Source organism: Gracilinanus agilis, chromosome 3 (genome assembly GCF_016433145.1).
Source record: "Gracilinanus agilis isolate LMUSP501 chromosome 3, AgileGrace, whole genome shotgun sequence".
Taxonomy (NCBI): Eukaryota; Metazoa; Chordata; class Mammalia; order Didelphimorphia; family Didelphidae; genus Gracilinanus; species Gracilinanus agilis.
In genome coordinates, this window is record NC_058132.1 from 86,948,095 (window position 1) to 86,960,784 (window position 12,690).

General features: G+C 36.7%; 1 protein-coding gene across 1 annotated transcript; it reads right to left on the reverse strand.

The window, feature by feature from the left end:
• Positions 1-1,185: 1,185 nt before the first annotated feature.
• On the reverse strand, positions 1,186-2,124 carry LOC123238654 (olfactory receptor 52E8-like). The gene has a single exon (XM_044665860.1). The coding sequence runs from the start codon at positions 2,122-2,124 to the stop codon at positions 1,186-1,188; it is 939 nt and encodes a 312-aa protein (XP_044521795.1).
• Between the last annotated feature and the right edge of the window lie 10,566 nt (positions 2,125-12,690).

Below are 12,690 nucleotides of genomic sequence, written 5' to 3' on the forward strand. Positions count from 1 at the left end.
CTCTAAACTCCACCCCAACCACTTTTCTGAATATCTTTCTGGAGTTTTAGGAATTCTAAGATTAACAATGGAGTGGAGGTAGAGGATAAGGAAGACTAGATAGTTTAGGAGATTTCATCTCTTATTTTGACCTAAGAAACCCCTAAGACAACACTCTGATGTTTTCTTTCCATGTTCAAGGGAAGACACATTCTTTTGCATTCTGCCCTTAGTGAGGGTCCTATTTTGAGCCAGAGACTCCAAAATTCTTAGAGCTGGAAAGGATCTCAAAAGACATTAAATTCATTGCCTACCAAAAGATGAAAGTCATCCCCAACCTCCTCAACAAATGATCATTCAGCCTCTGTTCGAAGACTTCCAGGGCATGTATAAATCATCTTATAACAGGTGGTATCATCCTGGGCTCTAGGAGTCACCATTCCTGACCACCTTTTCCCAATTAGGGATTCCCCTGTATGCCATCTCCTTTAGCCATCTGGTTCCTCTTTTTGGGTGGAATTTTTAGTCTAATGACAATTTTTAAAAATCTTCAGCAGGGGCAGCTAGATGGCTTAGTGGATTGAGAGTCAGGCCTAGATATGGGAAGTCATGGATTCAGATATGACCTCAGATACTTCCTAGCTGTGTGACCCTTGGCAAATATCTTAACCCCCATTGCCTAGCCCTTTCTGCTCTTCTACTTTGGAACCAATATAGAGTATTGATTCTAAGACAGAAGGCAAGAATTTTAAAAAACAATCTTCAGCAAACCATAATCAGGATTATCTGTGCTCATTTAGCTGAATTTTTAAGACTCTATGCACATAGTCCCTCAGAACGCCTAACCAGATCATTATCAGACTTGGAGGGTCATAAGGAAAAAAAGTATAGTCATTGAAAGTTTGAAATAAGGGACGACTTGGGAGGAGGAAGATATAATGATGTCTGATTTGGACACATTGAATTTAAGGGCTATGGTATATCTAATAAATATGAAAGAATAATGCAGGACTGGAGCTCCCAGGAGAGATGAAAGCTAGATATGAAAATGTAGTAGTCATCTGAATAGAAGTGATACTTGATCCTATTGTAGATGATGAGATTTATTATATTTCATAGTATTAAGGGAATCAAGGCCTAGATAATCGAGGTTAAGTGACTTTCTCAGGATGACACAACAAGGAAGTGTCTGAAGCCAGATTCATGTCATTCTTTTTTAAAGAAAATCCTCAAAACTCTCTCCCGAATCTGCTTGGTCCTGACCCCATAAATGACAGGGTTGAGGGCAGGTGGTACAACCACATAGAGATTGGCCAGAAGGATGTGAATGTAATGTGGAATGTTGTGGCCAAATCGATGAGTAAGGAAGGAAAATAGAGCTGGCATGAAGAAAGCTAAGATGACACAGATGTGGGAGCTGCAAGTATTGAGTGCTTTGAGTCGAGCATCCCGAGAGGGGAGGCGGAACACAGCCTGGAGAATCCTGACATAGGACACAATGATCAGGATCACATCCAGAAATAATATGGAAATATTTCCCAGGCCAAAAAATATATTGACTCTGATGCTTGCACAGGCCAGTCGAGCCACACCCATATGCTCACAGTAGGTATGAGGGATAACTGTATGCCCACAGTAAGGGAGTCGAAGCAGGAGAAATACAATAGGAGCTATCATACACAAGCTCCTTAGGAAAACTGCCAGAGCAATGAAACCAATGGTTTTGTTGGTAAGGATCATGCTGTAACGAAGGGGGTTACAAATGGCAACATAGCGGTCAAAGGCCATGGCTAAGAGTACGATGCTCTCCATGACTGTGAAAAAATGGATGAAGAACACTTGGGTGACACAAGCTCCAAAGGCAATAGCCCTCAGGTGAAACCAAAAGATTCCCAGCATCTTGGGGATGGTAGCTGTAGACAAACTCAAGTCAATTCCTGACAGCATGGCGAGGAAGTAAAACATGGGCTGGTGGAGGCTTTGCTCAGTATGAATTGCATATAAGATGGTGCTATTGCCCATGAGTGCAACCAGGTATAAGACACAGAAGGGGAAGCCAAGCCAGATATGTGCACGTTCCAGCCCTGGGATCCCCAGAAGCAGGAAGAAGGCAGGATGGAACTCTGTGTCATTCAAAGGGAGCATCTTTATGGGGGAAACCAATAAACATGATAATTTCTGAAGTATCTTCCCTTGACAGTAATAATTCACCATCTCCTTCTGGAGTCCTAAAGAAATAAAAGAAAAATGTCAAATATTCTGTGTACTTTTACTATTTGAGAGAATCTGATGAGGAAAGTATCTCCATCTGCCATCTTTCCACATTCACTCATTCCCCTATATCCTTCAGAACTGATTCTTCAAAAGTGTGGTGCCCTTTGATAGCTATGGGTCAAAAGCAGCTAGTCCCCCCCCCTCCATGGATGTAATCTTTCAGACCAGAGAAGGGGATAAGATGAGTGGGGCAAGGCAATCAATTCAATCAGTTCCTTTCTACTATGCTAGAATCTATATCCAGTCTTGGTAAATATAAGTATGACCTTGGGTATTTAAGTGCTTTATCAACGAGTCAAAATATTTGTAGGCACATTGGATGTATTGGAAACCTTGTACCAGGACACCAGGAAGAATGCAAAAGAAATTGAAAATCTGATCTATGTATTGTGGATAATAGCACAGAAAGGGAAATACTTTTTCTGTCTCTGTCTCCCACATACACATACAACACATATGCACACACACACACACACACACACACACACACACACAATAGTGTAATGTAAAGAATAATAAATTATCAGTTAAGAGACCTGGATTCTAGATCTAATCTTGTCACTGATTAGCTTTGGGCCTAGAGAAAGTCATTTAAATGTTCTATGTCACAGCTTCTCCTGTTATAAAATGATTGAGGAAGACTCATTAACCTCTAAAGTTTTTTCAACTCTAATATTTTATGATTATATGTAAAACAAATTAGAGAAAAGGCAGAGACAGGGTCAGATAGCTTTAAATAGAGAAGGCTTAATAAAATTGACACAAATTCTTCCCAAAGATGTACTTAAATTGGTGGAAAATAAAGGCAAGAACATCACAAGGAGGAAACAACCTTAGCAAAAATACAAGAGTGAGCCTTCTAGGGGGTGGGGTGGGTTAGGTCTTGTTATTCAATGAGCAGAGATGACAAAGGCTAAAAGGTATGACCCTCCCAGTTAGGTGCAGTAGTGGCTTGAAGGTCAAAATCTTTACAACATTAATGTCCCATAAAGGAGAGGACCCTCAGTATCTTACTATGTTATAAATATGAAGATCTGACTAACTCATCTTGGAAAGTGGAGGAATATACACAGTTTTATAACTCTCTGGATAATTCCAGATTGCTCTCCAAAATGGTTAGATCAGTTAACAGTTCCACCAATATTGTATTAGTATCCCCCTTTTTCTGCATCCCCTCCAACATTTGTCATATTGTCCTTTTATCATGTTAGCCAGTCTGATAGGTGTGAGATATCTCAGTTATTTTGATTTGCATTTCTCTAATCAAAAATTATTTAGAGCATTTTTATTTAATAGCAATGCTATTATTAGTTTTGTTTCCTATGGTGACCAAGGAAAAAGGAAAAGAACATAAATTTTCTAAAATATTTATAGCCCCTTTCTTTGTGGTGGCAAGGAATTGGAAATGGAGAGGATATCTTATCAATTGGAGAATGACTTATCAAGTAATGGCATATAATTGTGATGGAATATTACTGTGCTATAAGAAATGATGAACAGCTAATTTAAAAAAAAACATGGAAAAAACTACATGAAATTATGAAGAGTGAAACAAACAAAACCAAGAGAACATTGTATAGTCACAGAAATGTTGTTTGAAAAATGACTTGTTTGTGTCCACCTCCAGAGAAAGAACTAATAAACAGAAATAAGCAAAACATGGTTTTACATATACATCGATCTTTTTTTTTTACTCCTTACCTTCCACCTTAGTATCATTACTAAGACAAAAGAGTGGCAATAGTTGGGCAACCTGGATTAAGTGATTTGACCAGGGTCACACAATTAGGAGGTGTCTAATGCCAGATTTGAACAAGATCCTCCTGAATCCAGGCCTGGAGTTCTTTCCTCTCTGTTACCTAGCTGCCTTTTTGTCAAATGATGCCTTCTCTAGAGTAGGGAGGGCAGGAGGGACAGAGATATATGGGAACTTTAATGTAACAAGCAAATAAAATTTAAAAGAAAAAATAAAAGAATGTCGAGGAGTGTGCAGGTGGTTGACTAGGGTTAGACATGAAAAAAACAAAATGAATTGTGAGAAAAAGATACGTATAGTGAGGTTTCCTCTGAAAAGGGATTTGGGAACCAAACCAAAGCAGGAAATCTGTCTCTCAAGGAATTTAATGGCCATGTTGTATTAAAGTTTTTACTTTGAGGGGTAGAATATTCCATTTTGCCTAAATTATTTGTGGAGAACATGCTTTCATATTCTTTCACAATTCTCAGACACCCTTCTTCCATCTAATTTAATTGGCATAGGAGCCACCTGGTGAGGAAACGTATCTCTTCAATTAGATTGTGAACTCCTAAATGTAAGGGACTTTTAGGGAACTTTCATTGTATTCTTAGCATTTAGACTAGGGCTTGGCACATAGTAAGTATTCTCCTTCTGACCTATGTACCTAATTTTTCATTTGGTAACCTTGTCATGATCTTGGGCTTTTCACTCTCCCTTGCCTCTTATAAGCAATCAATCATCAAGCTTATCAATTCCTTTTCCATATAATTTCTAGCATCTAGGAGAAAGTAGATGGCACAGCATTTAGAATTCTGGGTTTTAAATCAGGAAGACCTGAATTCAAATTCTTCCTCACATAGTTACTAGTTATATGATCCTGGACAATTCTTTAGTTTAATTTTCTTCATATTTAAAATGATAGACATTTATTGTCTCTAAGGATCCTTCTAGTTTTAAATCTGTGATGCCATATCCCTCCTTTCTAATTTCATTGGCATCACAATAGTATAGGACTTCATCTATTCCGATGTGGATCATTGTAATGACAAACTGATAGGTTTTCTTGCCTCCACTATTTCCCCATTTCAATGATCCATCTTTCTCATGACTGCAAGAATCTATCTTATACATAAGTTTGGGTTTTCTTTTTGGTTTTATTTTTTTAACTCTTACCTTCTCTCTTAGAATGAATACTAAGTATTGGTTCTAAGGCAGAAGAGTGATGAGTTGGGCAATTGGAATTGGAATTAGGTGACTTACCCAGAGTCACACAGCTATGTGTCTGAAGCCAAATTCAAACCTAAGACCTCTTATTTCCAACTGAGCCACCTAGCTGCTCCTAACTTATAAATTGTTGTTCAATAATGTCTAAATCATGGTAACCATGGTATAACAGGGCACACCAATACTGTCCATAGGATTTTCTAAACAATGATACTAGAATGGTTTGTCATTTCCTTTTCCAGTGGAGTAAGGCAAAAAAGTTTATGGGATTTGCCCAGGGTTGCACTATTAGTATTTCTGAGGCCAGATTTGAACTCAGATCTTCCTGACTTCAGGCCAAGCACTTTATCCACTGACCCATCTAGCTACCTCAATCTTATACACAGTTGTAGTCATAACACACCTGAACTGAAAAATACCTAATGGTTTCCTACTAACAAACGTCCAAGTACCTTCATCTACTATTCAAGGTCCCCCATAGTACAAAAATCCTATACTTTTCCAGAATTATCTCATATGACTCACTAACAAACAAAGCAAACTACATCTGTCTCTGTCTCCTGAAAATATGATAAAGTCTCTTAGTTCCATGTCTTTTCTAAGGAGTCCTTTTAATCTCAAATTACTTCCCCCCTCCCCGTCCCTCTCATGACCCATTTAATTCCTACTCACTCTTTGGAATCTAACTCAAATATCAACTTCTCAACAAAAAAAAAAGACCCTTCTCTGATTTGACTTTCTCCCCTCATTTGATAATTTTCCCTCTCAAACTTTATATAGTACCTTGTTTTGTAACTCTCTAATTCATTTATTGTGAGATATTCACATGTGATAGGATTGTTTGGTCATCATTTGTACTTACTAGATCATAAACTCCTTTAGGTTAGAGACCTATTTGTTTCTTCTCTACCTACACACTTGTATCTTCTCCAGCATCTTGTATAATGTTATATACATATAGGGCACATATTGCTATTGGCTCCTAAAATTAAAGACAATATTCAGAAGCACTCAGATTATGGAAAAGGTCACAAGAGCTACCATTTTCCTCCTTAAAAAGTCTACATTTCTGTTAACGTGATGAATATTAAAATATATTAGCTTATCGGCTTGCCATACTGATGACTCAGGGAGTATTTATTGTCTACTAAAATCCAAATTCTTTTTAATATAAATTATTATCACATGAATCTGTTCTGTACTTGTGCAGTATATTTTTGAACTTTTGCTCATAACTTTAATTAATTTTATCCAATTCAACTGGTTCCTGAATATTTATAAATTCATTCATTTAATAAGCCTTTTAAAATACTAGGTACTAGGATACAAAAATGAATCTCATCCTATGATGTATTTAACAAGTACTCTCTAGATTCGAGACAGCCAGAGATAAAGAGAACACTATCATTATATCATCCAGGTTATCACATTGTACTTTGGAACATCAGTAATATTATAAATTTTTTCCATATTTCATTTATAAAAATACTTGTTGCTTCTAGATAGTTAGCTAGCATAGTAGAGAGAGCACTGGGTCTGGAGAGTCTTGAGTTGAAATATGGCCTCAGATACTTATTAGTTTTGTGACCTTGGACAAGTCATTTAATTCCTGTTTACCTTAATTTTCTCAACTATAAAATGGGGATATTGATATTTGAAATTACTAATTCTTTTTTTCTTTAAATCCTTACCTTCCATATTAGAATCAATAGTCTATTGGTTCCAAGGCAGAAGAGTGATAAGGGCTAGGTAATGGAGGTAAAGGGTCTTGCCTGGGGTCATATAGCTAGGAAGTGTCTAAGATCACATTTGTACCCAAGACCTCCAAATTCTAGCCCTGGCTTTCAATCCACTGAATCATCTAGCTCTCCCCTCTTCACTTATCAACACTCAGCACTTGGTGCTTGGTGAAGTGTAGTAGATCCTGGGTCAGCTAGGATGCTTAGTATCCATTCCAAGACAAAAGGTAAGGGCTTTTAAAAAAGGTAGTAGATACTTAATAAATTCTTATTGAATGAATGAAGATATGGATTCATTATTCATTGCCTCTTTATACGAAGGAGAGCATTTATAATATGGTCAGTTCTTTATTCTTCTTTTAAATCACCCTGAAAGGAAGGACCTCCATCACCTCTCCCTTCTCTGGCACATGGGGAATATGTCTTATTAAAAAATAACAAATTTGATAAAAAAGAGGTGATAGGGTAGGTAATATTTAATTGCAAAAGATCATGTAGCTAAAATATGTAAGTATAGATTGATATATGCAATATGCATTCATATACAAGCATATATGTATATAAAAACATATAGACACAATGCATATGTATACATAGATGAGAGAAAGAAAGGAAGGAAGGAAGGAAATAGAAAGAAAAAAGAAAAAGGAAGGAAAGGAAAAAGAAGGAAAAAAGAAAGAAAAAAAAGGAAAAATGAAAGAAAGAAAAAGAAGAAAGAAAGAAAGAAAGAAAGAAAGAAAGAAAGAAAGAAAGAAAGAAAGAAAGAAAGAAAGAAAGAAAGAAAGAAAGAAAGAAAGAAAGAAAGAAAGAAAGAAAGAAAGAAAGGAAGGAAGGAAGGAAGGAAGAAAGGAAGAAAGAAAGTTAGAGACAGATAAATCAATCATATGACTTTCAGAGACAGGTATAGAAATTGCCTGAGGGACAGTAATTCTTTTGGTTTGCTTAGGACATTAATGTCCCACAAAGGAGAGGATAATTACTGAACCTTATTTTACCTGAATCTTACAAAAGTGTAATCAATGAGAATCTAACAATTTAGCTTAGAAAGTGGAAGGGTGTGTGAATTTTGCAATAAAGGCGGAATAAAGTATGAATAAAGAAAGCAACAGAGAGAAATAGAGATGGACATAGCTAGAGATAGATAATATAAATGTAAATGCATGATCTATACCTGTGTGCATATACTATCTATACATATACATATATTTGTGTAAATCCACGTTTGAGCATGTGTATATATATATACATATATATTCCCATATCCACATATGAATATGATAGAATTGTATGTATGCATACAAATGCATATTTATCTGTATCCTATTTATTTATGCCTATATATAGCAGGATTGCCCACCATGACATGGTATTAGTATCTAGAATATTTGCAATCTGGATTCTAATTTCTCTGTATATGCTTATTCCAAGATGTGACTCTAAGAAAAACATTTAATTTCTCTGGGCTTTCTCAGTTGCTTCAATTATAAAATGAAGAGTTATACCTGATTACTTCTAAGGTCCCTTTAAGCTCTAAATCCATGCATATGATACATTTATAGAGATAGGTAAGTAGCAATCCTTCTAGCTCTAAACTTATTATTTATGTTTGAATACATATATAAACACATACTGTAATGCGAAAGATGAAAAAGGGGCTTTTGCTCTTGCAGGGGGCCAACTGAAAACTTCCGGCAGTTAGAAGCCTTAGAATTCTGAGAGAAGTCAGTTGGTTCCTGAGCCTTGAACAGAGTGGAAGGATCAACTAGAGCTCTGTTTGGCTTTCGGTTTTACTCTGGCCTGTTCTTTGTCTCTGGACAATTTGAACCTAGCTAATTTCTCTGGACCTCTCCCTGACCTTCTCCATATTATTTCCCTGTTTCCCTGCCTGATTTCCTGGGGCTCTGGGAGGCAGGGTGACTTTTGGGTTTTAGTGAATAGACTTTGTGGTTTTAGTTTTCCCCAATAGGCAAGTAGGACATCCTTGAATTCAAACTATCCTTTTAGTATACCCTTTACTTTAAAGGCAGCCAAATCTTCCCTGGCTGAGAGAAACAGGTCCTCTCTCAGTCTAACCCATTCCTGTGACCCTCCACATCTTGAATTTCTCCCTAGCAGCTGTCAGAAACCCGAAGCCCCTCTCTCCTTCTTGACTAACCCTGAACGTTAATAAATCCCTTTGTTACCTAATCAAACCCTCTGGAGAATCATGTTGAAGAATTAGGCAAGGGTTGAAGGGAAAGGAACTATTCTCTTTTATTTTTCTGAGGGAAACTGGAGGCATCCATCTTGGGAGGAAGTAGTTGCCCAATGCTTCCTCCTGAATCCCTTCAGTTTCATTGATAGAGAGGAGCTTTGTGATTCCTCCTTTGAGGACTTAAGAAACTGACAAGAAAGCCCTCAAGTCAGATTCAAATCACTTCTGACTGGCCCTATTCCTTGTGTCTGTAGAAGTACCTTTCCTGCCTGGAAGGGTTCACCCTATTACCCCAATATCCTCTGTCTCTAGCCTGAGTGTCTAGTCTGTGCCAGCTGCCTCTCCTGAATACCTCATCCATTCCCTTACCATCCAATATACCGCCTTGTCCATTCCTTCCCTAAACTCAGTCATTCCTTTCATTCCTCTCCTATCACCTCAATCACCTTTTACCCCTCCGTCATTCAGCAAGGGAGGGAGAGCGCCCCTCAATTTTAGTGTCCCTTTTTATCCATTACAATACCTACACATTCATATGCAGATAGACAAATATGCATATCTAAATATGTCTTTAGAAATATTAGTTTTGAATAAGATATACTGGTATTTATAGTCTGACAGTAGGAAGAAGATAATTAAATTACTTGATTTTAATAATTCATTCCTAAAAATTGAAATTCTGTCTCTGGCTTTGGCATTCAATTGGCCATTTCCCATATGTGCTAGGCTTAAGCCTCCTGGTTCAAGGCATTGGATACTAAAATGCTTCCATTAGAAGACTATCAATCCACCTTATAGACAAAGTGATTAGAAAAGGAGTAACTTGGTCAAGTACACATAATAAAATTAATGGCAAAGCTGCAACTAAAATCCAGTTCTTAACTTCTTGTCCTCACTACTTCCTAATGCTGTTGCACTTCATTGGATGGAAACCAAATTGAAAATCTTACCTTATCTGTGTATAAAGTTATGATATGCCTATTCCTGAAATCTGGGATGCCACAGGGCTTCATCGTAGCAGAGCTAGGGAAAATCACAGAAGTATAACCAAAATAATCAAGAAATAAATGTAAACTATTAAGACAGAAGAGGGAATGAGTCACCTAATCATTAAAGATATGGCTATAATGATTCCTCTGGGAATTTCCTCTATCATTAATCTCTTTTCATTACTTTTCAAGTTTCCCCCACACTATAAAGACTATGTCATGTCCTTCTTTACCCTTGAGTTATATACTTTCATTTTTTTCTCCCACAGACTTTTTGAATGAGTAGTCTATACACTATCATCAATTTGTTAGTCCCTAGTTACCAACTTCTTGATGTTTATCCCCACCAAACCCTTCTTTATTTGAAAATAATTTTAACCTTCTTAATACTTATTCATTTTCTCCATTAATTATCTCCAATTTATCTTAGGAGTTTGTTTGCAAATTGTTATTTACATGTTACCTTTCTCCTCACATTATTAGTGTGAACTGTATTTTTTCCCCTTACTTTGTAGCTCCAGCATTTAACCCAGTGCCTAGAAAATAGTGGCAATTATACTCTTGTTCACTTGAGCAACTAGTTTCTAAGCAATGTGCAATGTATCACCACAGTTTAAAAAAATTTGCAAAAGATAATTAGAATTTCCTGAATATCTAGAAAGACATCATCATGGCTATAATAATTATGACTGAAAGTTCATCAATATTAATAAATTGTAATTGTAACTGGCCCTGTGATTTAATTACTATGAAGAACTGCTTACCGAGGAAACCCCCTTTCCCAATTGAGGTTAGCACCTCTATCACATGCTTAGAATTGCTTTGAGCAGTGAAAAATTAAATGATTTGCCTAGCATAAAATGGCCAATATGTGTCAGAGGCAGGACCCAAACCCAGGCCTTCATGCCTTCAAGGTCAGTTCTCTATAGTCACTATGCTACATTGCCTATATAGCTTCTGTTGCTGGTCAATCATTTCAGAACTGTTCAACTCTGTGCCCCCATTTTGGGGCCTTTGGGGAAGAAATACTGGAAAAGTTTACTATTTTCTGTTTAGCTTAAGATATAATAAATCCTTTTACTATAAATATAACTCCAAATCCATGAACTTTCCACAAAAATAGTACTTAAAACAGAAAATCATTAAAAAAAACTATCATCCCAAATTTCTAAAATGTGACAGTGATGGATAAAATTTTAACATGCTTTTAGTAGATGTCACCATGTCAATGCCCATAATGTTTAATGTTTTGGGAATGAAAAGCTCTTATAACTTAGTAGAAGAAATCAAACATTATGTAGAAAAAGGATGAAGCATATATCATCTCCATCATCCTATCTCCTACTAAAGAAACACTGTTTTAGTGAGCCTATAGAAAATGAATTTATATCCTAATACTTTACTCAGTTACAAAAAAAGCACTAATTATATACAACTGAGTAATCGTTTATTGAACACTAAAATAAAAAAAAGTAGATTAGTGTCTTGTCCTAGTATCATCTTTATAAACACTGTTGAATAGAGGATAAAAAATCAGAACAATGGCAACCATAAAACTATCTATAGGCTGTTTTAGAAGTTGTCCTCCCATATTAAAGGGGAATGGATTTGATGACTTTTCCATTGGTCTTAAGGGTATAGCTTTTTTTTTCCTTTGCTTCTAAGAGGAGTCTATACACTGGTGCAACTTAATATAATATCACATGATGTATATTTATTAAGAACCTCTTGTGTGCTGAGCACCATACTAAATGCATAGATACAAAGTTCAAATAAGAGTCATTCTTATCTAGTTTTGGAGAATTTTGTGATATAACCTTCTCCATTTCCAGACTCACACGCTCACATGAAACCAAGTCATCTCCACAGGGAGGAAGAAGGTAACAATGGACCAGCAGGAAAGCTAATGGGATAGGAAGTGGCTCATTGGCTAATGAAAGAAATCAAATTCTGAGCTCTTACAGAGCCACATGGCTCTATTTTGAGGTCTCCCAGATCCCTGCCAAGAAGCATAGATAATAATTGATTCTCATCTACTTCTCATTCCTCCTACCAACAATTTCCCCTGCCCTTCACTGTTTCTGTCCCTATATATTATAATTCTATCTTCAATCCACAGCCAAATATGTGATTTTAGACAACTCAGTCAGACACATTTAATCAAAGTCACTTTGAATCTGGAGAATATTGGAGGGGGGAGTAGAGACAATAGCCACTCTTCTTGTGAAATTCTCCTTTCCATCAGACTTAAACTTCCTCGGGACTGTGAGTATACTAATCCATGCCTTTGTCCCCAACTCTGCCTCCTATCCGATTGTCTTTGTATATCACTTCAATTAAGTCCCATTATTCCTGTCTTTTCTTTCCCTAGTCCTACACTGACAATCCTAGTTTCTCAGGTTCATTTCTGCAGCCCTTATTATGTACAAGACTTACCAGATTCACCAAACCTCTGCATTATCTGAGGTAAGAATCTGAACATTGTATTCAGGTTCCATTGAGATTGGGGTATATTTAATTCGAAGTGGGACATCTCTTGGGCACATAGTAACT

Excerpts from the sequence above, each read along its gene's own strand:
- LOC123238654 (XM_044665860.1), bottom strand. The coding sequence starts at position 2,124 with ATGCTCCCTTTGAATGACACAGAGTTCCATCCTGCCTTCTTCCTGCTT.